This window comes from Mustela nivalis (genome assembly GCF_964662115.1).
Source record: "Mustela nivalis genome assembly, chromosome: 2".
Taxonomy (NCBI): Eukaryota; Metazoa; Chordata; class Mammalia; order Carnivora; family Mustelidae; genus Mustela; species Mustela nivalis.
Window position 1 is genome coordinate 186500298 of NC_139021.1, and position 18128 is coordinate 186518425.

Below are 18128 nucleotides of genomic sequence, written 5' to 3' on the forward strand. Positions count from 1 at the left end.
GTATGGCTCCTTGGGGGAAGGTGGGACACCTGTCGGGAGCTTGGATTCCGGCTCCACCAGTGAAGAAGCAGTGAGTCCTCTAAGACTCTGTCAGTGAAGGGGACATCACAGGTCCCTGAGCTGCCACCTGCCCCAACCATGACCGCTCTGGGCCAGGATCTCTGGAAGCTGCCACCCCCCAACCCCACAGCACCCCCCACCCGGCAGAGGGCTTTATTCCCACAGATCTCAACCACCTGCGTGATGAGACCCCGCAGTGGGGTCTGATTCAGGGGTTGCTAAGGGACCACTGAGGTGACCCAGATGTGACCTTGCAGCCGCAGAGCCCACAGCGTAAGGGAGGACATGGGGGCCCCAGGACCCTGGAGCCCAGGCCCAGGAGGCCACAGTGTTGTGGCTGCTCAAGAAGGAGGAGCTAGAGCAAATCCCACCCCTTCCCCCACCAAAAAGAGCCCCCACTGCCCGCCCTCCAGCACCACATGCAAAGAGCCTCTGCTGGCAGACATCACCTAGCCTGCCCCTGCCCTTGATGGAGGAGTGACCAGGGGCTGCCTAAAAGGCCCTGCATTGGGCAGGGCAGGCATGAGGAGGAGCTAGCTGCTCCCCCTCATCCTGCCTACCCCTCCCCCCTGCCCGCCCCCCCCCCCCACGCTGCTGAGCAGGGTCCCCTGGATCCAGTCCCAGAAACACCCAAGGCCCCTCTGCCCAGCAGCATCTGCTGAGTGACCGGCTCTGGGCGCGACGGCCTGTCCGCATCCAAGTCAGCAAGGACTCGACCTGCTCAGGTGTTTCGGGGGCTGATAAAATGCTCCAGATGAAGGGATGGACACACATGTGGGTCCCAGGCTTCAGAGCTCTGGGTCAGGGTCCTGGAGGAGTCTGGGCTTCCCCAGGGATAGATACCAGCGAGCGTCCCCTGGGGGCCCTGAACCGCAGGGCATCTTGGGCACGGAGAGGTGGGCAGGAGGAGGCTGGCAGGGTCTGCGAAGGCCGGTACCCTCGGCAGCTGGGAGGGGCCCTTGGAAGGGGGTCCCAAACTTGTGCTAAGGAAGGGGCGAGGGACTGGGAGCAGGCTTGGGGTGCTGGGGAGCCCTAGCTGCCCTCTCCTTCTTGGCCAGGAATCTGGGCAGCAGTAAGGGGGGGTGGGACCTGGACGGCCAGGGGACACCTCCCCCAGTGCTCCCATGAGCCCTGCCTTGCCCCCCCTCGCACCCCCAGCTCCTCCCCCTCACTCCAGGGCCTTTCTTTGTTTAAAAGCTATGCACCAGAAAAAACGTCCCATGCACAGAATTACCTGCCTATTCCTGATGTCTTGCCCTGGGGGCTTCACTCCCCTCCTCTGCGAGTGTGTGCAGCCCCCCCCCAACAAGGGCTCGACGGGAGGGGTCTTCACATCTGCACACCTGCTCCCCACGCAGGGGTGTACGGGCTGCGTGCAGGCTGTGACCTGTGACTGGCCATACAACACAGGGTCACCTCTGCTTCGGGGACATGAGTCCACAGACATCTCAGGGCTGCAGGTGCCTCCTTCCTCCGCTGACACGCAGCCAGTTACGGCCACCGTCACCAGCCTCTCGTGAGCATCTTACGAGGGGGGCACCCCACCCTCCTTGGGCAGAGCGTCGTGGCTCACCCTTGGCTTCCGGACCTCTGCGGTCACGATGGCGCCTCCAGGTGGTCTGTCTTCATCCTGCACTTCCAGGGTGCCCCCTTTGGGACCCACACACTCCACAGAGACACCCCACAGGCTCCAGCCCAGGGGACATCTGCAGCCAACAGCTGGAGTGAGCTCCCCTGCAGAGGGAGTTTGGAGCCCATGACAGGGGATTCGCGGTGGGCGGGTCCACGCCAAGGTCGCCAAGGTCGCAGCAAACCTGAGCCCTCAGGCCCGCCCTGCCGCTTTCTTCGGTGGTCGTGCTTCTGAGAGGCGCCGACTCTCCCAGAGCCCCGTGCCCCTGCCCCCACACCCGTGTGCCACATTCCAGAATGGGTCAGGCTGCAGCCCCCTCTCCACGCCCAGCACCCAGCGAGAGGGACCTGCCACTCCCTGGGACCTGGGCCATGCTGGAAACCAACCCCTCCCCTGTGCCGTGAGGACACAGGGTCCAGGCCAGGGGAGCTCTGCAAAGCTGCCCAGGTCCCAGTCCCAGGAGGGCCCCCCAGGAGGGGCCGCCCCACATCAGGACTGCAGAAGCCAGTCCTCGGCGGCCGTCACACCGCGTCTCAGAAGCCCTCTTCCGGGGTCCCAAGAATCTTGTCTCCTTGAGGAAAGGACAAAGGGAAGTGGCCGTAAATCACAGCTCAGAGCTCATTCCCCAGGGCTGCGCGGGCCCCAGATGTGCAATCGTGGGTAATGAGCTCTCTCCCGGGGGCTGCTCTCCCGGGGGTGGGGGCGTCTGACTGCGAGCCAAACGTGCTAATTGAGCACCACGTAAAAGATTTGTGTTAGGGCCGCTGCTCCGCGGCCGTCACTGTGCTCCCAGACGGGACAGGACTGGCCAGGTGGAGGCTTCCAGAAGGGCTCTTGGCTACCGTCCAGACCCGGTCCCAGCCCCCACATCGTGGGGGCATCATGGCAGAGGGCCTGGCTGTGCCACGGCAGCACCTCCCCAGGGGACGGGTGGTGTCCACCCCTCAGGTGCCCCTTTCTCCCTGTGTGTCCTGCAGGCCTTGGCCACGTGGAAGGGGCTGCCCTCACCGTGGAGCTGTCTCTGCCCCTCCCTGCGCGCAGGGCCCATGCTCCCTGACTTGAACCACCTTGTCTGCTCCCTCGTAGGCCCTTAGGACCTGCCCGTCACTTGAGTGGATACAGCCACGGGTTGCCTGTAACGGGAGGTCCCAAGGCCCCTAGTGGGTCACAGAGTGACTGAGGCACTCGGCTGGGGGCGGGGCCTGCTTTCCAGGAGACGGGACAGTTTGGAGGAAGCTGGGGGCCCCCCGAGTTCCGGAGGAGGATGTCAGGGTTCTGCCTCCGGTGAAGGAATGCCTCTGATGAGAGCCAATTTGCTTTCTAGGGGTTACTGAGCACCGAGGGTGGGGAGGGCTGGACCCCAGCCAGGAGAGGGTCTCAGGCAAGAGCGCTGGGGCCTGTCCCATTCTCCCAGTGATGGGGCGTGCAGGGGCCTTGGTCTAGGAGACCCTAGTGTTTGCCCTAGCCTGGTGGGTGTCCTGTCCCATAAGACCCAATAAGTGGGGAACATCCAGGCTGCGGAGAACAGCTCCTCTGACTCCGGGGGACGCACCTGCCGTGTGAGGCTCTATGCACCCCTCCCCCAGGCTCCTGGTAATGTGTGGGGGTCTTTGGACCCCTGGCCAGTGCTGCATGCTGCCTGGCAGTCCACCTGCCTGGGCAATGGGCTCGGCATGGCCGGGGAGGGGAGTGAGCTAGGCCCAGTGCTCTGGTTTGGCCACGGGAGGCCCAGGGGCTCGAGGCCGTGTGCAGTGCCCTGGCCCACCAGCCCCTCCCTGCCATGGGGTCAGGGGTGCGGGCACTCCCCCGGGTGCTGGTGGCCTGCAGCATCAGTATGTGGCTTGGTCTACAGAGGCCCAGTGAGCTCTCCCCACTTGATGACGAAGGGCCCAGGAACGGTCGTATCTGGTGAAATTTTTCGAGGGAACTTGACCCACCACACCAGCCAGAGTTCTGCTGCCGAGCCGGGTGACTTGCTTTGCTTCTCCTGGGAGGACTGCACTTGTCTTCCTGATGATGCCGCCATGGGGTTGCTGCGGCCAAGCAAAGGTGAGCAGAAGGGATGATTGTTGACCCAAGCAGAATATTTCAGACACCCTGTGTGTCCACCAGTTTTCGGGCTCTTTCCCTCTGGAGGAAAAGGACACATCTCAGACCCAGCCCAGGGCCAGAAGACCCAAGGAGCAGGGCAGGCGACCCTGGGAAACCAGCCACGGGGCTTTGGCGTTGGGGATGTTTCTTACGCAGTGTGTCACTGAGCAGGGGCTGACTGATGCATGATTAGAGCGTCCCAGAGCCCAAAGGAACGGGATGGTCTATGTTTTGAAGTCTCTGGTTGTGACCGACATTTGGGTAACCTTGACAGGCTCCTTCCCTGTTGCTCCCCCTGGACACTGAAGACATCTGATGGAAGGCCCTGCCCCCCGCTGCCCAGTGCAAGGGGAGGGGACATGTGGGCCGCTGACTGAGGAGCCGTGGACAGGTAGGGCCAGGGCATCCTGGAGGCTCTGTGAGGAGGTGACCTAGAGCTGAGCCTACAGGAAGGTTGGGGTTCTGGGAGGTCTTTCCTGCTCCCAAGCAAAGATTTCGCAAAACCAGGGATTCCAAGGGCAGGCACCCCCGACCCAGGCCTCCGGGGTCTCTGGGAGCGCCCCCCCCCCCCAGCCAGCACCTGGTACCCTGGTGTATCCATTCCTGCAGAGGACTCCAGGACCTCTCGGACAGAGCAGTGGGTACGGGTCTAGAAACATCGCCAGCTGCCCAGGGATCAGAGGCCAGGGTGGGGGCATGTCTTGGAAGTCGTCACCAGAGGAAGTTCAGACCCACCTCGGAGGCCGACTGCGTCTGTGTTGCCCAAAGGCAGGTCCCCGACTCACTCCGTGTGTGGCACACCGAGGCTGCCCATGACCACTGGGCCTGGCACACCCAGGAGCAGGATCAGGACGGTCCTTGAGAACGCCCAAGGCCCCCAAGTGAGATGAGCAGGACCCCGATGGAAAGGCCACGCCATGTGGGGCTGGGGCTTCTGCCTTGGGCAGGCGTGGTGGGGGCAGGGCAGGGTGGCCAGATCCCATCCTGGAGGGGGGCTTGCGGACAGCAGCATCCGGAGGACACGGGCGGCCTGGGGGTGTCCATGTGAGTAGGGCACATGGGGAAGAGGCATGGGGTGCTCACAATGGCCCCCGTTCCTAGATGCTGTGCGGCGGGGGGGGCCTCTGGGATTCTCCTCTGCAGCCTGCCCCTCCCCCGGCCAGAGGGAGCCCACGGCTGGCCTGGGGCTGGGCGTGCAGGGGCGCAGGCAGGGGGCTCACAGCTCCAGCAGTGGCCGAGGCTGGCTGACCGCAGTGACTGGGTGAGGACCCTGCCCATCAGGGGTGCCCTCGCCGGCCCTGCGTCACACAACATTCTGGCTGTCTTCGGTGAGGTGGTTGCTGTTCCCAGAAGGTCGGCCCTGCTCTTCCTCGAAGCCCTGAGGACCTGAAGCAAGTTCCGACGGCCCCGCGCGAGGGGCCTTCCTGACTGCGTCACCCTGCGGGCGCAGTGGCCACAGCCGGCATCCGGGACCCGCCACCCCCTCCTTGGTGTTTTGCTTCCTTTCTCTGCTCCGGGTCCGCGGCCCTTACCGTTGGTCGGCACGTCCACTCTTCATCCTTCCCTGGGTGCGCCGAGGGCGGGGCCGGAGCTATCTCCCCAGAAACTCCCGGCACGAGCGGGAGAAGGGGCCGCGCGTGTCCCTGACGAACACGATTCACGCATGACACACAGATCCCTGAGTTGGAAAAGTGACCCAGATCTGTAGCTTTGAACCAAGTCGAAGTCGCGGTTCGCAGTGGCGGGCACCGCCCGTGGCTTGGAGACGCATCTGGTGCCCAAACCCTTGGAGCTGGAAATGACAGAGACGCATGAGGGCACGGAAGGAAACCCACGTGTGGCTGCACACTTCCGGTCGCGCTCCCCATGCGGGCAGGGAGGGAGGAACATGTGACCTGGTAAACATGCGGGGCCCTGCTGTGGTCACGGGAGGGGAGCGCTGGGGGTTCACCGACGCAATGCCGTGGGGCATCGTCCGAACCGCGAGGGTCCACGGAGGTGTGTGTGGGGACTCCCCGCCCTGAGGGCGTCTCTAGCGTCCTGCCGTCCTGCACACTTTGCTTCTTAAAACACACGGAGGTCGCCTCATCGTTAAATCTGTGAACCGTTACCAGAGAAGGAGCCTGGCCGGACCCTCGGGCGCCGGACGCTCTGGAGAGAGACGGCGGCGAGGTCACGTCCCACAGTGTCTCTGTTGTGTTCTCTGCTGAGTTTTGGCTTGTTTTCCTACGAGCGCGCTTTCCTTTCATTACGGTTATAAAAACACCACCAACGCCCATGCGCCTGGGCCATGTTCGGGCGCGTGCCCGGGACCGGCCAGGCTGGCGGCCTGCTGGCGCTCGGAGCCCAGCGTCTCGGCTGTGAGGCAAGTTCGGCACGCCCGCCACTGCTGTCCCTGCAGGTCCGCGCGGCCACGGCAGAGTGGGGCCGGGCACAAACGTGATAGAATCCCGGAGACGACTCTGGGTCTGTCCCGAAGTCCGCGGCATGGCAGGAGGGGACCGTGTTAGCGGGTCAGCCCTGGCAGCCGTAGCAGATCAGGCCTTCCCCTGGGAGCGGGCGGTGGGGAGACATCACCCAGGTGGTTCTGACCCGAACTGGGGACCCAGGACCCACCTCCGCCCCCCCCCCCGGTCCTCTAAGTAGGTTATCGATCGACCTGTCCTCTGTGTCTGAGCTCCTACCGCGGCCCCGAGAAACCCACTGGGCCCCACGGCCGCGCGTCTCCGCCGCCTCACCTTCCGCCTCCCGCTGCAGTTTTGGTCCATTTCTGCGTCCGTGGAGTCGGGGGGCTGCAGGCCCTCTCGGGCCACCCCCAGCCCCGGTGAGAGCCTCAAGGGCTGGCCGGGATTTCCGGGCTGATCTGGGCGGCTGGGGGAGGTGCTGCGTGACGGCCACCGGGAGGGGAGAAGGGCAGGAGGCCGCGGAAGGCGGCCTGGGCTCTGTCCACGGGTAGATGTCGGGGCCACTTCTGGGGGTGTTGGGGGGGACTCCGGCTGAGCCTCAGTGGCTAAGCTGTGCTGAATTGGGCTGAACTGAAAGCCGGGGGACGTGCAAACTTTGGCAGTCAGTGCCGGGGGGCTTCCGGGCGAACAGCGTGTCCGCTTGTAAACCGTTAGGGGCTGAGAGGCAGCAACAGAATCTGGCACCTGCCCGACTTGGGGCCAGCCCCACTCAGGCCCCATGTGCCTGGGCCCTAACTGCTGATGTCACAGGGGTGGGCCCGTGGAGCAGCCTCGCGGATGGGATTCATGGCCACCCATACCAGCTCCGGCCACGTATGACCCGGCGGAGGCAGCGTGTGCATGGCCATCGGGCCTGGCCTGCTGGGGACTGTTGCTCCTGGGGGCATCTCCTGAGAACCTGGTGGCTGGGCTGGTAGAGGCTCTGGCATACCACACCGGCTGGCCAATGCCCCCCCGCCCAGTTCCTGGTCACCGTGAAGGTGGCACCGTATGGAAATGAGCTGCTCCCGGAGCTACGGCAGGACCAGCACAGCCAGCGGAGAGCACAGGGACACGGGGGTCGGTCGGGGGCCACACCAGAGCGGGAGCAGCCCCAGCAGGACCAGGCCCCTCCCTGAGTAGCCGTCAGGAAGTCCCGGACCAGAAGTGGGCAGAGGAGTTCTCCTGAATGGCCCTCGGCTCCTCGCGTCACCTGGTTTCCCGCTGACCCGGCGCGTGCAGACCAGAGCTGGGTCCAGAGCCAGCAGGTCACGTGTGCATCCGTGGCTCCCCAGGAATGAGCACATGCAGGCGAGTGGGCTCCGGTGCTGCCCAATCGGGGTGTTTGGAAAGACAGTCTCTGCCCCTGGAGAGCCCCAAGGCTTCGTGGTCACTGGGCCGACGGCCGTTCCGGGTATCAGCAAGTCTCTGCTTCTCACTGGACGCCGGGGTTTGGGCTCTGAGGACGGTGCCGGTGCTCAGCTCTCCAAGAAACGTGGACCATGCCATCGTGAGTGGAGATCTCGCAGAAGGGGTAGGCTGGGGGGCTCCGGGCCCCAGCACTTTGCAGGACCCTGATGCGTTCCTCCCACCGTGTGGCTGGACAGCCTCGGCGCGCACCTGCTCCTCTGTCTGCACTCGTCCCCACACCTGTCCTGTTCCACCTGTTCGAGGGGTCCAGGGTCTGGGACCAGGTGTGGCAGGAACCACCAACCAAAGGTGTTGCCTGCGTGGGCAGTGTCCACTGGGAGACAGACCGACTGGGTTCTGCTTCTGGAACGTTAGCCCTTAACCCACAGCTCCAGAAACGAAACAAAATGACCGAGAAGGCTCCACGCACCTGAGCTCAGCCAGCAGCAGGTGTCACCCCGACAGATGACGACCCTACAGAGCAGAGCCAGGGTCTCACTGCTGAGCGCTGCTCTGAAAGTCGGTGACCGCAGATGATGACCATCCCGCCCAGAGCAGCCCCTGCTCCTCCACGTGTGCGTCTGCGTGCGGCCACACAGGTCATCGGGGGCCTCCTGCGTCTCTACTTGGGATCTCTCAGGGAATGCCCCAGCCCAGGCCCCACACCCCTTGGCCAGCAAGTTCCAGTTGTGGTTCTGACCACGCAGCCCGTGTCCACGCTGGGGCTGGGGCACAGGGCCCTGGGGTGGAGCCGTGCTGCCTGACCCCTCATGACCGCTGCCGGTGGCAGGTGGCAGGGAGCAGCTGATGGGGGCAGCCGGGCCTTTTCTGGTCTGGCTAACTCTTCCCAGGGGAAGTGCCAGGACACAAAGCAGTCAAGTCCCCAGCGAGCAGTGGTCATGTTCAGGGCTCCGGATGATGAAATTACTCCACGTTATGCCCCTTAGGGATTTTAAAAGGAGAATGAAGACAGGGTTTCCAGCCTGGCTGTGAGAGTGGCGCTCAAAGAGCGTCCTGGGAATGCGGGGCACTCGGGGTCCCGCTCAGGGCTTTCCCGGAGACCCCCGTCCCGATGAGACCTTCACCGCTGCTTGTCTTGTCCTCCGGCTTCTGCAGGAACCGACGGCGGGCTCCGTTGCATAAATGCATTCCAGACCAAACGAACTGACAGAACTTGTCTGCCTCTGGGGGAAATTCAGCTGATTATAAGGTCTATTAAAATTTGATTAGTCTGAGATCTCTTTCCAGCTGGCTTGCAGAAACAGTGTTAATCTATTAACCGCTCATACACCTATAGAAGTAAGAAAAATTTGGAGAAGTAAAAAAGAAAATACAAACCCAATCTGGTCTTCCTCGCGCTGTGAATGTGGCGGCTCTGTGGATTTGCTTTCCTGCTGAATCTGCATCTCAGAAAACGGTGTCCCTGTGATTCGGGCTAGCGGCCGCGAGAGCCAGGTCACAAGGAAGGAGGTGAGCCGGACTGTCCCACCGAAGCCCTCATGGCATCTCGAGCAGGCTGACTGCCGAGACGGAATACAGCCCGAGCAGGTTTTGGTTGAGAACCCGTGTCTGGCATGAGGCAGACAGCAGGACCACTGCATCCTGGCTGAGGTGTCTCTAGGGTCACTTTTTCTTTAACAGCTTAATTACATGACTTTCTAAACATCCTCCATGAAGGAGTCTGACCTGGCCAGTCCTACACCCAGCGAGGCACGACATTCCCGGGGACTCAGGGGCTGGGCAGCCTGGCCTCAGCAAGCACTGCTGCTGTTCCTGGGACTCCAAGCTGGACACACCTAGGAAGAGGAGGCCTGGGGTCCCAGTGGCCCACAAGCAGTACAGGAATAGGTGGCGAGGGTCACCGTGGGGTTGGTCTCGACCGTCGGGCCCGGCCATGGAAGGTTCTTTGGTGCTCAGCCCTCATCAGTCCGTGAGAAGCGTCTGGAAAGGGCCAGTCAGGAGTGAGCCCTGAAACGTGGCTCTGTGAGAAGGCGGGCAGGAGGGGGACCCATCCTCCACTCAGGGGGCCATAGGTCAGCTGGTCAGCATCCAGCTCCTGCTACGGTGCAGCGAGCTCTGGCCGGCTGGACAGACACTTCTTGTCAGGGTGTCCCCAAGGACAGGTATCACCGCAGCCGAGCCAGGAGCCAGGAGCCAGGAGAAGGGCAGGCCAGAGAGGCTGTTGGGAGATGTGGGCTTCGGCCACGGGAGGCACATGGCTCCAGAGCTTCTCGCTGAGTCCCTCAGGGTCCCAGGCACCGTGATCCTCTGTCGCACAGCACAGACTGACTGCGGTGCTGGGGGCTGCGGGACCCCCCCACCCCGGGGCCGAGGGCCGTGCGGTGCATGCAGGGGAGAGGTGGGCGGTTCTGAGCAGCATTACAGGGTGACCCGCGCCCTGGGCCCGAGGGCAGGACGCCTCACCTGTGCCCAGACACGGTGGCCCCTTGCCTGGACAGAGCCGAACCCCACGTCTGGGCCTGAGAGGCCCACACCTCGTGGGCCCCCGTTCGAGGGCTCATTTCAGAGACATGGGTTTCAGCGAGGGCTCCTGGGACGGCCCCAGGGGCCGTTTGGGGGCAGTAACGGACGGGGGGAAAGAGGCAGCCGCCGCCAACGCCGCCTCCGGCCGTCTGTCACCACGAATTAAAATCTGTGACAAGAAGAGCTCAGAGCCCCACGTCATTTGGCCCATCGGCTTCGTCCCGGCCCTTGGCCAAGCGAGGGGGCGTCCATCTGGTCCTCTTCCTCCGGCCTCAACGAATGGTGATAAAAATGTCAGACAATTCGATTACGCTGGCCCACGGCGTGGCGTGACTGAGCGGCGGGGCAGGGCGCGTCCCCAGAATCACCCGGACAAAGGCAGCCACGGCACAGGACCACACATCCCCCCGGCCCCCCTACTCTGCAGCGGGCAGAGGTCTCAGCAGCCCCGGACTGGGGCCTGGGGGACGGCTGGTGGGGTGGGGGGTCGATGCTGAGGGAGATGGGAGTGGGCTGCCCCTGGGGGCTGACCCCGAGGGAGGGGCAGCACGGCCACCCAGTGCGCAGACCCTCACGGGCCACTTCTCCCTGAGGGGCGTCCCCAGCGTGCGGGGCCCGGGCCCCGAGCACCCCACCTTGGGCTGCGAGCCGAGACGGTCTGCGGCGGCCCCGTTGAGCGCCCAGGCGGCCAGCCCTGCCCTAGAGCAGCACTGCCGGCTTCTTCCTCTGTTTAAGGGTGAAGACGTGTTGAAAATTGATTTCTGCTGGAAATGGGATAATTAAACTGGTTGTTTCTATCTCCATCATCGTCATAATAAAACGAGGGACAGCAGGGTTGTGCATGGCATGAAGTAATATTGTCCGTCTTAATGCCAGGGAGCATTAATTGAATACAGATGGCCTTCCTGGAGCGGCTCGGTTATATTTCAGAGAAACGGGATAATGACGCCAGTTAATCATTTTTACAAGATAGAAAATTACTGGCTCCTCTGGGAAGATCATTAAGGAAAACAATTGTTCACAGCAATTGAAAATAGAGTTTTAATTATTTAATATAGAAATTAAACTATTGGAGACTGGTGCTGGACGACGGAACTTAATAGAAATTTACACACAAGCATCTGTGAGCGTTTTAGCTTTATTAACCCGCCTAATTTCTTAACCTGGGTCCAGCAGGGAGCCTGCTTCAGCCGTGGCTGGACTTACTGCTTGCAGAGGGCCTGGCGCACAGGCGCCTGCGGACCCCACACTCGCTGTCCCAGGAGCACCTGCTGGGAGCCGCTGGGGCCGGGTGGGGGGTACCCAGGAGCCCAGAGCACCTGCGCCAGGAGGCGCATACGCCAGCCAGGACGGGCCGCGGCCAGGGTCTCCCGCTCGACAGAGGCAGTGGGGCGTGTGAGGGCCGCGTCACAGAGGGGGGACCTCGGGTGTGGCCGGGTGATGCTGTTCCACGGGGACTGAGGCGCGGATGTGAAGGGTTAAGCTGGGGCAACCCACCTTACGGGCCACGGGACTGTGACCCCGGCCACAGGTACTGACCCTGCTGGCCGGGCTCAGAGCCCACGTGACCCGAGCCCCCAGCCCACTCATCCTCAGGCTCACCTCCCCAGGGCGGAGGGGGACACCCCCATACTGCCCACCCGATCTGCAGGGGCCCGCCCTCCAGGCCCAGAGGACCCTCGGTGCTGGCGCACTGGGCTCCCACGTGGGCAAGTGTCCCCTGGAGGCCAAGGTGCTTTCAAGACTTCTGACTCAAACATCTGGAAATGGGACCCGTGCTGAGTGGCCGCCCGGGAGGCGGCTGAGCATAGGAACGCGGGCAGAGGAATCCAGAGATCCGTCCGAACGCCGACCCCTGGGTGGGCTGGGGGTAAAAAGTCCTTTTTTAAAAAATATGGAAATCACAGGGCGCCTGGGCGACTCAGCGGGTTGAGGGTGGGACTCAGATTCAGCTGAGGTCGTGGTCTCGGGGTCGTGGTCTCGGGGACTGAGATCCAGCCCGCCTCTGTGCTCAGCGGCAAGTCTGTTGGGGGTTCTCACGCCCTCTGCCCTCCCCCACCTCCCTACGCTATGCGACTCTTAAAAAAATATGGAAATCACTATTTTCTTCTTTTTTTAAGATTTTATTTGACAGACAGATCACAAGCAGGCAGTGAGGCAGAGAGAGAGGAGGAAGCAGGCTCCCTGCTGAGCAGAGAGCCCGATGGGGGACTCGATCCCAGGACCCTGAGATCATGACCTGAGCTGAAGGCAGAGGCTTAACCCACTGAGCCCCACAGGTGCCCCAGAAATCACTATTTTCAAGACTTAAATTAGAAAAGTGGATGCCACTTTTACAAAGGTGGTGACACACACGCAGAGAACAGCCGGGGTTGCGAGCGAGGGGCCCCGCCACGCTGGGCTGGGCCTGCACCGGCAGTCGGGCCCCTCCGGTCCCCCGCAGGCCCCAGCCCTGGGCAGCTGAGGCCGGGGCTCACGAGCGAGGGGCTCAGGTCAGGAAGCCTGGCTCCAGCCAAGGGCTCCCGTGACCACTGCACACACGTGGGTCACCGGTGCAGGGAGGGCCGTCTCCCGGAGCCCCCCGGGCCTCGCGACATTGCCGATCTGACCACCCTTCCTCTGAGGGCTGCCCCCGTTCTAATTACATACTGTCTATTATTACCAATAAATTCCGAGCGATCTTTTTTCTCCTTATAGTTTTTAGGGTTCCATAAATCCCCCCTATGCAATTTTCCGTGCTTGAATATATTACGGAATGCCACGTCTGTTACAGAAGCTAATTGATAATGTGATTCGTCATGTGGCTGGGGCATAATTCAGAAAGTTATTTCAAAGCCTCCTATGCGCGGACCAGCCCTCGCGTTTCATATTTCTCCCGGGAGCAGACGCGGTGCGAGGTAGAAATGTGGTTTGTGCAGATGAAATATTCCCAGAGGCTTTTATTCTCACTGTTTGGGTGGGAGCCAGCACCGCTCTACAAGGGAGCTCATCTGTCCACGGCGGCTCGGACTTGAATTTATTTCCCGATCATTAGTTAGCTCTTTTTTTTTAAACTGGAAGAAGTATGTGTGCATGTTTGACAAAAGGGAAAGAATTAACCAAGGAGGAGGGAGTCACCATGCTTAGACGTTGTCAGTGATGAGCTGCTTTTAAACTCCCCTGTGGAGCTGCTTACGGACGTCCGAGCAGTTGCAGAAACAGCGCTGTGGACGCGCCCTTCCGTGGACGCGCCCTTCCCCGGCCGCCCTGGGGCAGCGTGGGAACCCCCGGCACAGGCCACGCACAGACCGCGGACCATGCTCCGTCTGCCACGTTCACAGGCCACGTGCAAGGGTTTCGCACAGGCGGATCTCTGGCCTGTGGCTGTGGGGGCTCCCTCCTGACCCCCATGCTGTGCCCGCGACGCCGGCCTGCTCTCCCCGTCTGCGGCACCGGCAGAGAAGATGATGATTTCGTCCGGGTGTGACCTTGCCGTCGTGGCCTTGCTCGCGGCCTTGTGCCCCTGGAGCCATCTGGGGGCCATCGTCCACGGCTTCTCCTCGTGGAGTCCCGTTGGCTCGTGGGCCGGAGCTTGCTCAGCCGTCCCCGGCGAAGGACCCTCTGGACCCTAGGGCTTGCTCTGGGGGAGTAAGGCCTCTGTGGACGCACCCGTACGTGCTTCTCTGGGACACGTGCCCGGGAGCGCAGGGCCGGCCCACAGGCTGGTCACGGGCAGAGTTCCTGAGAACCCGTCCGACGGTCCTCCTGTGGCCGGGTCCTTTCACAGCCCCAGCACGGACGGGTGCGGGCCCGGGTGCCCCCCACCTTCCCCAGCACACCGTGTAGGCGCTGGTGTCTACTTCAGCAGCTTTAGGGGTGCGCTGGGATCCCTCGCTGCAGTCCGATTTCTCACCGTGTGGCCTGGCCTGCGCTCCAACCCAGGATGGCCCAGGGCGGGTCCGTCTGACTCAGGGCAGGGAGGCTGCAGTGTGGGCTTCCCTCCCTCCCCCAAGTCCAGGACACATCAGGATGAAACCCCACCACCCACACCCCCTCACATGTGCCTCACGGACGTGTGCTGTCTCCCGTCCGCTTAGCTCCTGGTTCTCACAGCCCAGAGGGGACCAGTGGGCACCTGGCCTGAGGCCTGACACCCTCTGGCCTGTGGGTCATTGTCTCTGGCTCCCCAGGGACCCCAGAGGTGGTGCTTAGAGGCCAGAAGTCTCCAGGTGAGGCAGGCAGAAGACATGACCTCTGGGCGGACACCTCGCCGTGTCGGAGGCCTGGGAAGAGCTGTCCTAGCAGCCCCCAGGGCCAGTGTCCCCAGGCCTTCCCACAGGCTTCCTGGGGCCCAGGGCGTTCTGTGGCCTGGCCCTGGCCGATGTCTGAGGGGCTGCTTGCCAGGACCCAGTGCCCGAAGACACTTCGACCCGCTTGCCCCAGACCATGGGCTCTCTAACGGCACCGGCTCCACCGGAGAGAGACCTTGAGCTGGCTCTCCCTGTCCCTGTCCCCAGCCCGCAAGACTCTTGGGACACCGGCTCCTAGTGCCTCCTAGCACCCCGCCCTGGTCTCCATGGGGGCCAGGAAGGCTTGGGGCCCGGTGGGAGAACGCCTCCTGGGGGCCAGGGCATGTCTTCTTCCTACGGCCGCCCTCGAGTCTGGCTGAGCGTCCAGCTCTGCAGACAGTGGCTTCTCCCCAGGCTCCCCAGGTCCGCTGCGGAGCCAACAGGCGGCTGCAGCACGCTCTGCCCTGGGACCTCTGAGACCCACTTCCGGCCACTTCCAGACACACTGTGGCTCTCCATGGAGCTTCTGGTCCTCCCCTGGGGGGCATCCACGGGCCCTGGGGCTGGACTTCACGCATTCACTCATTCGGCAAACACTGGCTGAGTGCCACCTGGCACAGCGCTGGACAGAGAGCATCCCCTTCCGGAGACTCAGGCCTTGCTGCGCACCCAGGGTCACAGACCACAGCACAGACACGTGATGCAGACACTCGACATCATTTACTAAAGCGCTTACACCAAACGCGATGGCTTTCCTTGTCCGGGGACCACCGTGGGCCTCGAGGGACCGAGAGCCTCAGCCCCAGGGCCAGCTGGGACCCGAGGGACCCCACCACTGGGACCCGAGGGAACGCACAGGGCAGGGGAGGGTTCTGGGGGTCCTGGCTGCTGTGTGGTCAGCCCCCATGCAGAGCCCCACAGAGACGCTCCTCACCCCGCAAGGGGCCCCGTGCGGGCCGGGCAGGAGGAAGCCGAGGAGGCGGCGCCAGAGCAGATCAGACTCGGGAGGGCCCTGGTGTGACTGAACAGAACTGGGGTCTGGGGGCAGGGTCACCGCAGGAGGGGCACCCTAGGTGGGCAGGGCTGGTGGTGGGTCCTGGGAGGGGCAGTCTGCGTCCTTCCCTGGGGGAGTCACCCGATGGCCAGGTGTGGCAGCCCGTACAGGACCAAGTTGAGGGCGACGGGCAGCCGCTCAGAGTCGCTGAGCTGTGGCGGGGGGGACAGCTGCTTGTCCCTGGAGGCCCACGGAGGCTCACCTGAGGGAGAGTGGGGCAGCGCGGCTCACTGGGGTGGGGCTCGCCGTGGACAAGGGTGCTCCTGCCCCTGCCTCCAGACGCAGCCTCACCTGTGGACCTACCACGCATCCACATCCACGGACACGGAGGCCCACAGGCGGTGGCACCCAGCCAGGGAGGGACCTGGCCAGGCCTGGGCCCGCCTGCCCCTCCCACACCAGTCCCAGCCCTGCGGGCCAGGGGCCGGAAGATCCCACCCGCTCTGGGCCTCTCTGGCCCCCAGCTGACGGCCACCCTGACTGTTGGGGGGGCCTGTGTGACAGTCACGGTTTCGTCCCTTCCTTTCAGCGCACATCCACGGGGGACAACAGGCCACGCGGCGCCGTGGCTTCCCCTTCTTCTGTCCCCAAAGCGACTCCCTAGCAGCTGCTCACCCCACGGACTCCTCTAGCTGTGCCCCCTCTTCAGGCACCGGCCAGCGCCAGGGCCTACTCCCTTCCTCCCACACGCGTTCAACAGCCTCTACTGTTTGGTGGCCGCGTTCTGGGTACTGTGGACTACGTCACTTCTAAGTTTTCAGCTCCTTTTGCACCGTGCGTTTTGAAGGTTTCATGCTCCCGCCCCAGTGAGCACGCCTGGCCTTCCAGAACGTGGGCACTTTGAGCCTTTCCAACACCCCGTGTGTTTGGCCCTGAGGACCTGTGCTGCCAGCACTCACTGGGGAGGCTGTGCTCTCGGGCAGCACGTGCTGAGCCCCAGAAGTGGCCTGGAAACGGCGGGCACCCCAGCCCTGCAGCGCCGCAGGGACGCTGGCTGGGAGGTGGCCCTGCACAGCCGGAGCAGCAGCGGGGACGGGGATGGGGGACAGCATCCAGTACCGTGGCTCCCCGGGTCTCCAGCTCCCATTCTCTGAAGGAGACGGACGGCTCTCCCGATCGGCCGGCCAACAGTCAGCATGCCTAGGAAGAAAACATCCTCAGACTGGCCGGGGTGCTGCTGGCGGACTTCAGGAGAGGCCCACAGGGCTGGGGACGGACCTGGGACACCCGCGCCCACTCACTTTCCCACAGGATGCTGGCCCGCAGCGCGTTGTCCTGCAGGAAGGTCGGCCACTGGTTTGCCAGGATGCTCCTGACCCCTACCAGACTCAGAAGGACGGCGGTCTTGATGGGGTCCTCCAAGGACAGCTGGGGCACCCTGGGGGGGACCGAGGTCCAGTGGGACGGCCTGAGCCAACCCCAGGCCACAGCCCAACAGGCACCAAGTATCGGACTGACAACTCTTCAGGTTCTTAAAAGACTCGGGAACCACCTCCCCCCACCCCCTGCCCTCCTGAAAGGCCATTTAACAAAACAAGGCTTCCGGAGGTTCGGGACCACTCCCAGCCTTGCGGTGGAATCAGAAGACAAAGCATCACGGTGAGACGGGCCGCGGCTCAGCCACCTTGGCAGCCCACATAGGCCCTGGGGTGCGTGGGATGTGGGGAGCTTGGAAGCCAGGGCGCCCTCCAGCCGCCAGCCCTCCGCCCCCTGGCCCGGCCCCACAGGCCTTAGCTGGCCGCTGCTCCCTCCTCCACTGCACACCCCCCAACAAGACTCTTCCAGGAAAGACACTGGGGGCAAATGGCTCTGCCCAGGGACACAGGGGCACTCTGTCCCCCTCCTCCCTGGGAAGCACACCCGTCAGTCGCAGGCCCTGGACACCCCCATTGAGTATGTGGAGGCCAGGCTGCTGGCTCAAGCTGGTGTAGGGGACGGCAGGCACCTCTTCTTCTCGGAGTTCTCCACATGCCGCTGCATGCTCTCGTAGGACCGCGTCAGGTCCAGCAGGACCATCATCTGGCACTCTGCGGGGCACAGGAGGGACAGTCCTGCAGTCGCACGCCCAGGAGCAGGAGGCCGGTGCAGCCTGGGGTGTTGCCCGGGGTGTGGGAGCCTCAGGGAAACGCAGTCCGACATGCCCGAGGCTCAGACCTGACGTCCATAAACCCTTTCCCAAGACCCACCGGCTGCACCAGCCCACAGGGACGTTATGTGCCTCGGGAGCCCCACACCCTTTCAGTCATCTTGCGCAACTGGCTTAGCTCCGGCTCCCCAACCTGCCGGGGATGGTCTCAGGCTCACGGCCCTGTGTGCCCAATGACACAGCAACACTCGGCCGTGGGCATGCCGGCAGCCCCATGTGCACAGAGTCGGCTGCCCGCTTCCTGCCGTGGCCTGGCTGAGGGCGGGCACCAGGACCAGCCTCGGTCGGGAACAGGGACTCCAGGAGCGCTGCTGCTCCCGCACGAGCCTGCTGGGCCTAAGAATTCCTGTGACCTCACACATCTAAGCCTTGTTTCTACCTCCACTTGGGGCAAGGAACGTGCCACCACGGGCAGCCTTCCAGGGCTAGGCGGGCTGTTGCATGGCCCTTCTCCAGGGGGCTGGGAGGGAGCCAGACAGCAGATAATGATGTGAGGGTGTTCAGGTGCCCTGACCATGGGACACATGTCCATGTGCTTGTT

General features: G+C 63.4%; 1 protein-coding gene across 1 annotated transcript in view; it reads right to left on the reverse strand.

Annotated features, from left to right (window-relative positions):
• Window positions 1-15088: 15088 nt before the first annotated feature.
• The window catches only part of CFAP46 (cilia and flagella associated protein 46), an 87472-nt gene continuing 84432 nt past the window's right edge, over window positions 15089-18128 (reverse strand). The window contains 4 exon segments of the mRNA XM_082720011.1: window positions 15089-15643; window positions 16501-16581; window positions 16683-16819; window positions 17387-17468. Coding sequence (XP_082576137.1) covers window positions 15519-15643; window positions 16501-16581; window positions 16683-16819; window positions 17387-17468 — 425 coding nt within the window. The 3' untranslated portion in view covers window positions 15089-15518.